This window comes from Sander lucioperca, chromosome 11 (assembly GCF_008315115.2).
Source record: "Sander lucioperca isolate FBNREF2018 chromosome 11, SLUC_FBN_1.2, whole genome shotgun sequence".
Taxonomy (NCBI): Eukaryota; Metazoa; Chordata; class Actinopteri; order Perciformes; family Percidae; genus Sander; species Sander lucioperca.
The window spans coordinates 18,400,186-18,413,135 of NC_050183.1; the positions used below are offsets into that span (position 1 = coordinate 18,400,186).

Here is a 12,950-nt window from a genome sequence, read left to right on the forward strand (position 1 = left end):
GTCTGCACTTGGTTTAAAAGAAAATAAGTCAGTCACATCAGATAACTACACTGCCCAGACAAGTACAGAACACATACGTGCAGAATACAGTGTGTAGTACGTAGATAATAATTCTTAATTTGATACCAAGCAGTAGACTGGTCACAAATCAAAGAAAAGTGAAAGTGCCATAATTTTCTTCTCCTTGCAGTATACTATTGCTGCTGTAAGCATTCATATCTCACAAAGCACACTTCCTGTCAATCAGCCAGACCTAGTCTGATGAAATATGTCATTATTTTCCATTATTTTGTAACGCTAATGTCACAACAAAGCCTCTGAAAACATCCAGAAGTTGGTGTTACGCGGTAGCCTGCGGTGAAAGGGGGGGTATTACTGACAATCAGGGGGAATTATGGTGTTGTGAACACACTGCCAAATCATATGAAACAGATAATTCCAGAAGACAATGGCTGAATTGTGAACATGAAATAGGTTGTTGGATAGTTTGCTGTAATTGTTTCTTCTCATAGCAAAATCAGAACGTGTGAGGAGTCTAAATAGTAGACAACTTCATAATTTACTGAATTAACCCATCACACACGGCTGGGCCTACAATCTCCTGCATTGTTAATGGAAATAAAACCCTGAAAAATATAAGATTTCAACATAAACATGGCCTTGTACAGCACAGGAACTGTATGCAGGGGCGGGGCTAGAAGGGGGGCACGGGGTAGCACCCCTCCGGTGCCCCACCCCTTAATCCATTGAGCTAGAGAGTAAATCTGACAATTGTGATTTCCATTAGATCACAGTACTGTCAATTGGCTGCCTGTTCTGCCAATTTTCCCAGCCCTTGTCATATGACCAATTAATGTTTCCATGATGAGTATCCAAAATTCTGTTACCATGGAGCAAGCACTGGAATGGTTTTGTCTTTTTAAAGTGGCAGACTGAGCTTATAGAAAATGTGCATTGTATTCAGATATACTTTTGTTTTAATGAAAAAAAGTGAAATTAATAATTAATGTGATGTTTTAGCAGAATTACATTGTGTTGTTCTATCCTATTCAATACTTCTCCCCCCCATATTTGTTCTGTTAAGTGATACTCATTGTGTTCTCATTGCTCTGCTATGTCTTCTGTGTCAACCACCATATAAAAGGAAATCAACCCACACTGTGTGGAGAGGTAATGACTCAGCCATTCATCTTTGATTCAAGTGGTGTGACAGTTTGGTTAAGGTATACTGACTGGCTAAAAAGGCTAAGATGTGGAGCTACAATATGTAAGTGACACAGTCAGCATCTTTGCCGTGATTCAAGATTCAAGATTCAAAACCCTGTATTAATCCCACAATGGGGAAATTCACACTGTTGCAGCAGCAAGGGATAGGGGGCAAAGTGCAAGACACAGATAAACAAACAATAAATAAATAAATATAAGTAAAGAGAATAAATAGTAAAATGTATTTTATAGTATTGTATAGTAAATGATTATATATATTGTGTATTGTTGTTATTTTATATGTTGTATAGTGTTGCAACCATAGGTGCAACTACAAAGTATGATCAATGGCCCACCTCTTTTGATATCCAGCTTGATTGAGTTCTTCTGTACTGGGTGGTGGATGCTGGATTTTGTCACAACTCTCATTCCTTTCTTTTTCTAATGTTTTTAGTTCGACATGAAGTCTTATTGTCATCTGTTGGTTTAAAGCACATTCTCAGGTTGATTTTTAAAGGTGTGTTGTAATGTTTGCCTGCCATTCCGTACAATTGAGAAATACTACACAGTGAATGGGCTATTGAGAACGGGGCTTTCTGTTTGTTTGTTTTAAGATTTTTTTTTTGGCCATTTTAGGCCTTTATTTTTATAGGATAGCTGAAGACATTGAAGCGGAGAGAGAGGGGGGGAATGACATGCAGCAAAGGGCCGCAGGACAGAGCCGAACCCGCAGCCGCTGCGTTGAGGAGTAAACCTCCATATATGGGCGCACGCGCTCTACCAGGTGAGCCACCCAGGCGCCCAAGCATGAGGCTTTTTTAACGTAAATTGTTGCCCCATTGAATGTAGCTAGTTAGCTAATCACAAGCTCCTCCCTTGGAAGTAACACTAGTTTAATATAGGTTGCTAGTTAGGCATGCTATCTCAGTTTATGTTGGAAGGATGAATATACCTTTTAATGTATTTTTCTTATTGTGTTTTTGTTTTTTGAAAGGCTAAAAAAGAAAAAAAAGCACAATTTTCCTAACATTTTGTTCCATTACAACAGTGAAACATTGTGGATACATAAATTATCCACAATTAACACAATTAATCTTTGTAATATTATGTAGATCAAAACCATTTCACAAGCTCAATAAAGGGATCATGATGAAACTGTGAACACTGTGTACCCAAAGTGATTTTGCATTCTCAGAACTTTCTCACGTCCCTGATGAAAGTACCGTTCAACCAAGCATGCAATATTAAGGGCGTCGTCCGCCGAGAAGTCAACTCCCTGACCTCGCACGTGCATCTACTGACGCTCCTGTACTTCTTGTGTGGAAAGTTTGAAGAAAAAACCTTCAGCATTCTCTAAATCACAAACAAACCACTATGCACAATGGTGAGAGCCACGAGGGAATCCTAAAAGGCACCAAACACACCCACTTTCACCCCCCAGCCACACATACACACAAGCACTGGCTTTGTGTTTTGTAAAATTCCCATTACTATTTCAGTCTGTGTCAGGAGGAAGTATGTCATGCTGATTAACATACATAGTTAAGATTGAGAGAAAGTGTGTGTATGTATCAGTGTATTTATGAGCATCATCATAAATGTATGACATTAAAGTTAAGTTGTTCTGAGAACTGGCTGGGTCACTTGCTTGGTTTCGGTACATATACAAACTTCCCAGCTAACTTCCTGTCTTCTTACATGTTTGCACTGTCTTCATATTAGTCAGACCATGTTTCAATTCGATGTTCAGGGGTTTTTCTGTAAACCTGGTTTATTTGGCCCCTATTCCTCAACAGTTCTCTACTCCGCTTGTCTATAATTCAGTATAAAGAGGACTGCTCGCAATCTGAGGGTAACATGTGACCTATAGTTTGACCATCAACTATCCAGGGTGGTACAATCGTGCTTCCTTCAGTTGAGGACAGTTAAATTAAATCCAAACTGTCTCAGACCTTGAGAAAGTATGCCTTTATTTTCTTTCACTCGGACCACTGTAATTCTCTTTAATCTGGTCTAACCCATGAATCAATTGCTGGCCTTCAGCTCATCCAAAATGCTGCTGCTAACTTTTTGACAAACAAACTAGGAAATATGATCACATCACTCCCTTTCCTGCTCAATATGCCACATCCTTTAAAAAAAAGAAGACTGGCCATAATCTATAGTTTTGTTATTGTCACCAAATTCCACAAAAAGACAGAAACCAACAATGCAGTCAGTCTCTCAGTAATTTCTGACTTCCCTACGCTGTCAATCTCAGCCACAAGCCCATTTGTTTCCACATAAATATTTGAAAACAGATATGTACTTTCATTTTCCAAAAAAGGCTGAAGTTTTAAAAGCTTATTTTATTATTTCATATAAATATGCTAAAAATCGGAAGAAAAAAACATCTGGGCTTGTGGCGATACTCAAATTTGTCGCAGCAGGTTGTTTGATTCCTCACTGACAACTTTAAATGTCACTGGATGGCAGTCCGATCTGAGCCATTACCATGAGCCCGACTGGCAATACACTTAAGGAAGCCCATATAGGACCTGAGCACGTGGAGCACCCTGGCCTGCACAGAGAAACACAGAAGGATGAGAGCTCGCTGTGTTAGCTCACAGCAATGTGAAGTCCCTCAACCCCACACCCATACACACACAAAACCACTCACAATCCAGTCAATTAGTAGTCCACTGATGTTACAAGATAAATGTCTGTTATTGAGTAATTCATGGAATTAAATGGCCTCTTCAATTTGATGCAACAATCTGTATTCTGACCTACTATACCAGGGGTGACCAACCAGTTAGGTATAAAGAGCCACAAAAAAAAACGCACCATAGCAAAAAGCCACACAACACATGCACGTCCACACTACAACAGCAACAGTGTCTTCCAGATCTGATGACAGTCATAATACATAGCAGTTTTCATAGTTTTTTTTCTCACTTAGATTGACTCAGTGGGAAACCTGACAGTCTTTGTTATCCACAATCCTTTTCAGGTCTTGCTTGAACTCGGTTGTGGCCACTCGAAGCAACTCTCTCACTCATTTGTCACTAAAGGAGCTTTCAAACAATCGGATTCAGCAGTGAAAGGGTTAACGAGGAAGGTGATCTGTGGCCGCTGTTTTTCCTCAGGTTGCAGAATCTGTCCTCAAAACTCTGCTGCTTATTTTCCATTTTAAAATAATTGGCAAATGTATTGGCAGTATTGGCAGATGCATTCAAATGTGTTTTTTTTTACTTATCTGAAATACTGTATGTTTCAGAAAAGTTAAAAACAACAATCAACCAATGACACAGCCCCCAGCCACACAGTAAGAGCCTCACAGGAGCAGGCAAAGAGCCGCATACGGCTCAAGAGCCACAGGTTCACCACCCCTGTACTATAAGCTGAGATGTTGAAGAAGTAGCTACCTCAGTAGAAATGTTTCACTGTATAAGTGTAATTAACAGCATGTTTTCAGGCCCCTGGCCACCTCTGGACACCATCATTCAGTTTTTCAGTTTTCCTCTCCTCTTTACCATGTTGTGTCTCTACACAAATCCTATCCCACGGGAATTTTACAGCTGTGAGTCAGTGACAACAGTAACTGAGTCTAAGCAACAGCCAGGCATTTAGATACCTGTACCAGCAGGCCCTCAGCGTCAAAGGCGTTACACCTTCCCTGCCAGGTTAAAGGTGTGTGTAGGAGGAAAGTTACTGTTCACAGACACCACAACCACGACTATATTGTACCTCCTTACAGAACATTCCCAGGGATGTAACATGCCAAAACTTTTGTTTTCAAAGATCCGGTTTAATGAAATTAGGGATCTGATTCAAAATGTGAAGCGGCCCAGAAGGTAAGACAGACATGATACTGAGTGATAGTTTGAGTAAGGTGGACAGGCTTAAGGACAGGCTTTAAGTTAATATGTGAAACTTTACATTTACTAACACCGAGTTTAACTTCATTTGTTTTGCAGAATTGATATTGTTCTTAATGGAAGGCGGCAGAAGAAGGACATCCAGCCTCGCACAGTACAAAACATAAATGATGAGACATATCCTTCAAAAATCAGGTAGTGTACGTGGCATTATTATAGATATTTCAATGTTCTGGCTGTACATTACAGTGAAACCAAATCTCAAATCTCTCTCTTTATTACAGTTGGCAGACTGATCATAAACTCCACCCGACTATGGAAACATTGCTACACAATAAAAGTAAGAAATGTTACTTATTATACCACAAAATAAATGATAAACAATAATATCTGTTAGAAATCATATGTTCGAATTTGTGTGCACAGAATTTACCCTTGTGATCTTTTTAATGAGATTCAAAGAGTGAATAGCTGAAATCTTTCCCTCTTTACAGAATATTTAGCAGCATTCCGCAGCTTCTTGCAGTCTGAGTTCAGTGAAGAAAACATCGACTTTTGGCTCGCATGTGAAGACTTTAGGTGGACCACCTCACAGGACGATCTTCGCTGGAAAGCAGAGGGGATCTACCAGGAGTTCATCCAGCCTTCGGCCTGCAGAGAGGTCAGTTTGTCAGTAACACCAGGGTTTTATGGTGAAAAGAGACAGAGCTGGGTGAATAGCCAGGAGACAGTAGAAATAAACTCTAATATTTATTTCCCTAAACATCATCACAAATATACACTTGATATCTCAACATTAGTATTACAGAACAGGGAAAAGTAGTATTCCATTAGCACAGGAAATGGCACCCCCATACCAGCAAGAAAAATCCGAAAAAGATTCACTAAGTGGATGAAGCAATATGGATGACTACTAAATGTCACAATTTTTCACTGAATGTGTGTCCAGGGTGGGGTTCAGTGGCATATTATCAAATCTGAATGAAGTAGTGAATCTGCTTATCAGATATGAACCCAGGAATCCAATCCATTTTGGTTTCAACAACTTTGAGCAATTAAAGTATTTAAGTAACAATAATATTTAAGAGCTTAAACTCAAAGATTGGCATTCAAACACTTAACATATTATTTTGTCTTGTCCCGTTTTTTTCAGGTCAGTATTTGTTATGTACTGTAGGCTTAGCTAAACCTTAATATTTTGTACATTCTATGCTAATTTGAAGAGAAAAAAATAATGATGTTCCACACGACTAGTTTACACGTTCGGAATATCACTCAAAGCACACGTACACACACACACACACACACACACACACACACAGTCTGTTTGTTTTTATTTAGCTGGCTGCAAATGGCACATTGACTGTTTATGTCTAAAACACTTGGAATAAAACCCATGAGTAAAGTCACCATATAGCATTTTTACAATGAATGTCCTGTTGGTAGCTTTGCAAAATAATATGTTTCATGCTCATATGTGTGTGTTTATCCTATAAATAAACATATGAAGATCAGACAAGCCTTTCATAACGTGATCACACCTTTATTTTGTTTCTTTAATGTTGAGTGTTGGCTAAGGAAATTGTACGTACACTTAAATACGTTCCGATATTGGGTTTTCATGAGGTCAGGAGAAAAGAAAAAAGCAATTCTAGTTATTTTACCGCATAAGGGTCTGTGGGACCCCAAACAGTGAGGAAACAATTTTGACAAAAAACCAGGGCAAAAAAAAAAAACAAAAAAAAAACATGAACGTGAAAGTTAGAAAGTGAAGGTAAAGAAAGTTTACGAAAAAAAATAAATGCCCAAATATGTCCCCTTACAACATGAACTGAATCACACTCTTGAAGCACAGCACAGTTTTCTGGGAGATACATTTGGTGTAAATGCCACTGTATTCAACACAATGCACACTGTGTTTTCTCGTTGTTTCTCCTCAGATCAATGTTGACCATCACATTAGAGAGAGGATCAAGAAGTCTTTGGAGAAGCCGAGCCACTCCTGCTTCGATGAGGCCCAGAAACATGTTTATCTGCTGATGGAAAGAGACTCTTGCCCCAGATTCCTGCAGTCAGATGCATACCTGAGTCTAAAGCACAAATCCAGGAGTCTGTGGTACATTTAGCTCAAAAAAACTGTATCAAAAGTGATTTTCTAATCCTCGCTTTTTCTTTCTATTTGGCTGAATTGAAAAGTTATTTCACACTGTATGAGATGTGAAGCCTGGATCAAAACAGTTATTTTAAGGGCAGAGCATCTTAACCTAGACTGAAACAATGTTTTCAACCATGTGCAACATCAACCTCTTTTATATGAGGGAAAGATGATGTATTGATGAAATGTTGTGGAAAATGACAAAGCAGGAAGAGAGACAAGTAACGTGAGTGGGGAAAAGTATATGTACGTAGGAGAGAAAGAATGCTGTTGGTAGTACTTACGACGATTGTGCAGAGTATGGAGTTGAATAAAAATGACCTAGTTTTCATTAAAAGTTTCATAAATGGGAATTAAATTCAAAGTTTTACAAAATCGTGACATCTTGACCATCTTTGGATACAGTTCGTGAGATGCGTAAGTTGTCACCCATCGTCTGTAACTATTCTTAATATTCTGACTATTTTCCATATAGTCATCGTTTTGAGACAGATTTATATTTATCTGACTGACAGTCTAACTGGAGGTGTGGGGATGGGCATGAGTCAAAACAAAAAAAGAGAACAGTTTCCACAGCTCACCCAGCAAGGAGATTCTGTCTTTGGTCACGTGTCTTATATATCCTCTAATTAGGTGCATAGATGACTCCACACACCAGCAATAGGGTTTACTTAAACTGGAAAAAAGTAACCCTGCGGTAACCCTTGATCTCACACTGTTCTGTAAATGGCCTTATTCCTAAAAATTGTGCCTTAAAAAGGAGTACTGAGGCAGCTAATAATAACTCGGAGGGCTTAAACGACAACACTGGAGTCATCAGACAACCTCATGCTTAACAGATCAGGCTGGATGTGCTGCCTTGTTAGGGGAATAATCTCATCACCCACAGACAATGATGGCAGAGATACACAAGTGCTTTGCTGAGAGAAATAACCTGAAAGATGTAGTAGTACTTTGGGAAAAGATCATATTGTTCCAATTAAAGTATTAAAAAAGTGGAGAATAAAACCCGAGGATAAGCGTTTCATAATTCACGTGAATAAAGGTTTATGTGTTATGGGTGAAACTTTACAAAGCTTGTTTTGTTTCAGTCTATCCAGTCATACGTAAGAAATGGCATGAAGCAAAAAAGAAAATATGAAATGTGAAGTGAGCTTTAGTTGTTGTCATTCTCATTTTTTGCCCATAAAACACTTCATCACTCCACACTTGGTAAACACAGGTAAAAATAGGAATATAAGTGATATTTTGAACATAAGTAAACACTGCATACTGTTATTCAAAGGTTTATTTGAACCTATCGCGGAGGAGGGATAAAAGCAAGTGGATGTGGAAGAAGTGGAAATCCTTGTCTTTGTTACATTGGTGTTACTGCTGGATATTTTTTGCTTTATAACTTTAACATCTCTCTTCCCTGTTCACTTCAAACTAGAACCTAAAGCCTAATAGTTGTTGGCATGATTTTATAAATCCTATAATCCTATCCTGTATCTGTGGATGGCTATCTTAGTGACTACCTTACCTATAGGCCAGTAAGCCTATCATCAGTGGGGATTTATATTTGCTAATAATATGATGGATTCATGTTAAGACTTTTTAATTTTTGAAAAAATTCAAAAATTAAGACTAATTTGGAGGCCCCCATGTGTTGACTCTGAGGACCCCTTAGGGTCCCGGACCCCCTGTTGAAGATCCCTGCTTTATACAGTTATAAAGAGAGTTGTATTCAGTAATTCCTGGCAATTAAAAACATATTTTGTGAATCTCAACACCAAGGTCCACTAACTGGCTTCATCATTTTCAACCATGTATAATGGTCTTCATCAGTGTATGCATAAAGTAATGTTTCCTGATGGTATATATAATGGCTAAGCCTAAAAACTTAAAGCCAATGAGGGGCTGCTATACAGACATGAAACAAATAGTCTATGGCTAGTAAACTAGCTGACGCGCTCTCTTCTACGTTACACCGCTCCGTAGCCTACTGTTGAAATCACTGACTCCAATTATAGTCATCGTTGCGTTTTGATGTACATTTATTGATCACAATGTTCTTCAAATGAACGTGCAAGAATCCATGTGTCCATTAAGCGCCATCAACAAACATTTACACATCCACATGAGCGTTGCGGTGTGTAGCGATTTGATGTGGTCAAAAACTATTTGTGCTCCTCCGATTAACAGCATCCCCGGTTATCTGTTGAAAGGTTCCTACCTAAATAGACATCACTCAAAAGCACACTAGTGACACCAGTGGACAATTTGTGTCCTACACCCAAAACAAATGAAAATGGCTCTTACAGTATATATGGGGAAGGGGATTGTATGCCCTGTTCAAGGATGGTCTTTGCTGTTGGAGTTTTTTTTTTTCTTTGTCACCAAGACATTTACCAATATCAAGCATGACCTTCCACACTTAAATCTGACATCATATTTTTACATGTGTTGTCTACTTTTTATCTCAGTAAGTTTAACATGATAAACACATTTGATTCCATGTGCATGTACACATACTGTACTAAATGTAAGACACTTTGGATAAAAGCCACTCGCCACATAACCCTGTCTCTCAAGAAATTCTTCGTCTTTTTTGCTACTAAGTTGTTTTGCCAACTAAGTTTTGAGAGAACATGTACTGTATGGACTTTGGTTTGCATCCTGAATCATACGTATGGTAGATTTAGGCAACACAAAGACTACGTTTAAAGTCAGGGAAAGATCATGGTTTCAGTGGAATATTAAACAAGTGCTGTCTTGTGGTTCCAGTCGCTGCTTTTTTAAATATTTAACCAACTACAAACCACTGTCACATTCACATAACCATGAAAAAAGTTCAATGACGCTATAGTTGCTACGAGCTGATATTGTATTACAAGAGTGGAATAAACAAAGCTATGTTGTCAGTGAAAATGTTGCTGATGCATTCAGTATCAGCATTTTGTGACGTGGCAGATCAGTTCTTTTTCTTACAAAATGTATTCGCTGTTGTTTATTAGTTGTATACAAAAGTAACTTTTTTTAACTATTTGCAGAATAAACAGTTTTATGAGTTATTTCAATGTTAAACGTCAGTAACTGAGTAGACTGGGATGTCAGGGTTTTTTCCTGATAAATATCAAAGGTCTCACATCTCCTGCATCACATGGTATTACACACTAATCTGTCACTGTTTTCTCGTAGCCCAGCACAGTTGCCATGGTAGCGAAAAAGGAAGTGAGTACTGTCAATGGCACGGTGTTAGTCAAGACAGTCACACTTGGGGAACTTCACTACCAGATCTGGATGCTCTACAGGCTAATAATGTATTTCATAGTACGTTCTATAGTGCTGTATTCCTCCGTGTAGACACACAATCAAACATAAAGGGGACAGCTTTCTGTTCACAGTGTTTGGTGATTCTTTGTAACGCCTCAGTACTTAGAACCGTGTTTGGGCAAAAGAGGGAGAGCAGCATCAGTGAAGTCAAGCCAAAGGGCAGATTGTAACAGAATAGCCTGGGGCATCTGACGGTGAGCTGGAGCAACTGGCAATAAGCCAAGAAAAACGGATACATTCAGTCATGTTTCAGATATCACAGAACTCCTGTGATGTATTTTTAATTACCTTAAGAATCCCCCTTCTTTATTAATTTAACAACAGAACCAAGGCTGGTAGCACTGGGTCACATTTAGTCTTCTTGGTTGGTCAAATTAAGTAGCTCTTTGAGTATATAAAAGAGCAATTTTATTTTATCTTTACTGAAGTAGATGCTGAAGTATTTTATCATAAAACAATTTAAATCACATCTACTAAAAAGTAGATCTTCTTGAATATCTTGTGAGCATTTACCTGGAAACTGGCTGGGAGTGAATTACATGTACATTGGCACTGCACACCATAATACATATTCATAATATCAGAAATGACCCACGGAAGCCAAACAGTACTTACCACACCGTAATTACCTTGTCATTCTAAAGCTGCTTGTATTGACTGATGTTTATTTTGGAAAAATCAAAGATAAATTGCTGTGTTAACATGGCCAAGAATAAGCAGAATAATAATGCATCAAATGGAAATGTCCGTCTGACCAATGTGACGTTAGAGGCAGATGGTGTGACTCTGTCCTGGCACACTTCTAGCCAAAGCTTTGAGTGTAGCGAGGAGACGTGGTTACATTTGCAAGTCTTTCCTTCTAATTGTAGCAGCTTTATACTGGATTTTTTACACCAAGTGACAGAACCTCTGTTAGTGAAGTATGTTGTGGTGCTCCTGCGTAGAAGGAAGTCAACAGCGCAGCTCTGGATTCTCAGGCCTCTAGTTGGTCAGGCCAAAAAAAAATTCTTGAAAACACTGACGTTTTGCGACCAGTTCTGACATGACTAGTTTTGGACTAAAATGTCTTATTTGGTGGGCACCATATTAGCTCAATAGTTATTGTATTACTACACTTGTTAGGACCTTGGCTACCTATATTTATCTTCTAACCCCGAACCTTAACCCTAATCCTCAACATGAAACAATGTCTATATGGCAAAAGATATGTGTTTCCAGCTTAAGAAATCAGTAAGCTGCAATCGAAATCAGAATTGAGGGGACTGCTTCAGACAATTCCTTTAACTTTCTGATTGCCATTGGCAAGGTGTGCCGAGGTGTGAAAATTAGCTGGGTGTGAACTTGTCTCTCAAGCGTCTTTTTTTAAAATAAAGAGTTTCACAAAGTGGATGCAGTTAGCAAATGTGGACGATGATCACGTCTCGCCTCTCCATGACAGGAGTGTGAGTGTGGCCATTCAGAACTGCTATGTAGACGCGGCTGGACGACACTTTGTACAAACTAGTTTGGTTCAAGCATGCCCTCGGCTTTAAGATAAGATATAAGTTCAGGATCGGATGCTGAAGCATATAAATTCCAACATCTCGTTCTTCAGTTCCAATCATCTGCAGCCGCCTCGACAGACAAAATATGTCATACAGCAGCACGGATTTCAAGGAAAAATAAAATGTCAAGGGTTAGAGCTACTTACTGAACGTATAGTTCAGCTAACGCTAGCTACTCGCCAAGAAACTGTCCAGGTCACTACAAGTTCTCACACCACAACTTGATTTCTGGCCAAGGCCGGTTATTTCTCTTCACCCCTGTCTGTTCCCGGTCCCTTGAAAAACTGACAGGCTCAGATGTAAAAGGCTGTGGTCCATCAAATGTGTATGAGTCAGTGTTGACAATGGCATTGGGATCCATGTTTATTATTGTAGTAGTTGGCCGGCCGTCCCTTATGTCACAATTTCTTCAATTTGAGGGTAATAGAAATGAGTCTGAATGTCAATGTGTGTCAACAGGTACTTTTCTGGAAATTCTCTGTCTTCTTCATTTTCTTACATATTAATAACTCCATAGTTTTGATAATCTAAAAACCTTACTCTTAGAGGATGTTAGGTTTGGCAACATGTCCTCCCTTTTGAGTGTTTTCCAAGCCTGTCTATACTTGTGAGGATATTTATATATTATATAAAAAATCTTCAATTTCTGCCCTCCATATAAGCATTTCAGTCTACAGTTTGAACCATGTAGGAAGTTTTTGACAGTAAAGTAATAACTTTGTGGCTGAGCATGGTCATGATATGACGTTCTGATAAATGTTCGGACTTCCTGTCGCCTTGCAGAGTCTCTCTGTTGCAACAATTTGCTGTTTCCTCTTTCTGTGGCCTTGTGTTGCATGAATTTACGCCACATTTGTGAAATTCCTTTGG

General features: G+C 38.8%; 1 protein-coding gene across 2 annotated transcripts; it reads left to right on the top strand.

Moving 5' to 3' along the window:
- Positions 1–4,814: 4,814 nt before the first annotated feature.
- On the top strand, positions 4,815–8,432 carry si:ch211-117l17.6 (regulator of G-protein signaling 21). 2 transcript variants are annotated; one of them, XM_031282436.2, is made up of 5 exons: positions 4,815–5,042; positions 5,166–5,261; positions 5,351–5,406; positions 5,561–5,727; positions 7,007–8,432. In XM_031282436.2, the coding sequence occupies exons 1-5, from the start codon at positions 4,966–4,968 to the stop codon at positions 7,190–7,192; spliced, it is 582 nt and encodes a 193-aa protein (XP_031138296.1). In that variant the 5' UTR covers positions 4,815–4,965; the 3' UTR covers positions 7,193–8,432. The 2 variants fall into 2 exon arrangements, with proteins under 2 accessions (XP_031138296.1, XP_031138297.1); XM_031282437.2 differs by having other exon boundaries at positions 4,836–5,042; positions 5,166–5,220; positions 5,358–5,406.
- Positions 8,433–12,950: the final 4,518 nt, after the last annotated feature.

Coding starts and splice junctions, on each gene's coding strand:
- si:ch211-117l17.6 (XM_031282436.2), top strand. CDS start 4,966: ATGCCAAAACTTTTGTTTTCAAAGATCCGGTTTAATGAAATTAGGGAT. Junction 5,407..5,560: donor AACATTGCTACACAATAAAA/GTAAGAAATGTT, acceptor CCCTCTTTACAG/AATATTTAGCAGCATTCCGC. Junction 5,728..7,006: donor AGCCTTCGGCCTGCAGAGAG/GTCAGTTTGTCA, acceptor GTTTCTCCTCAG/ATCAATGTTGACCATCACAT.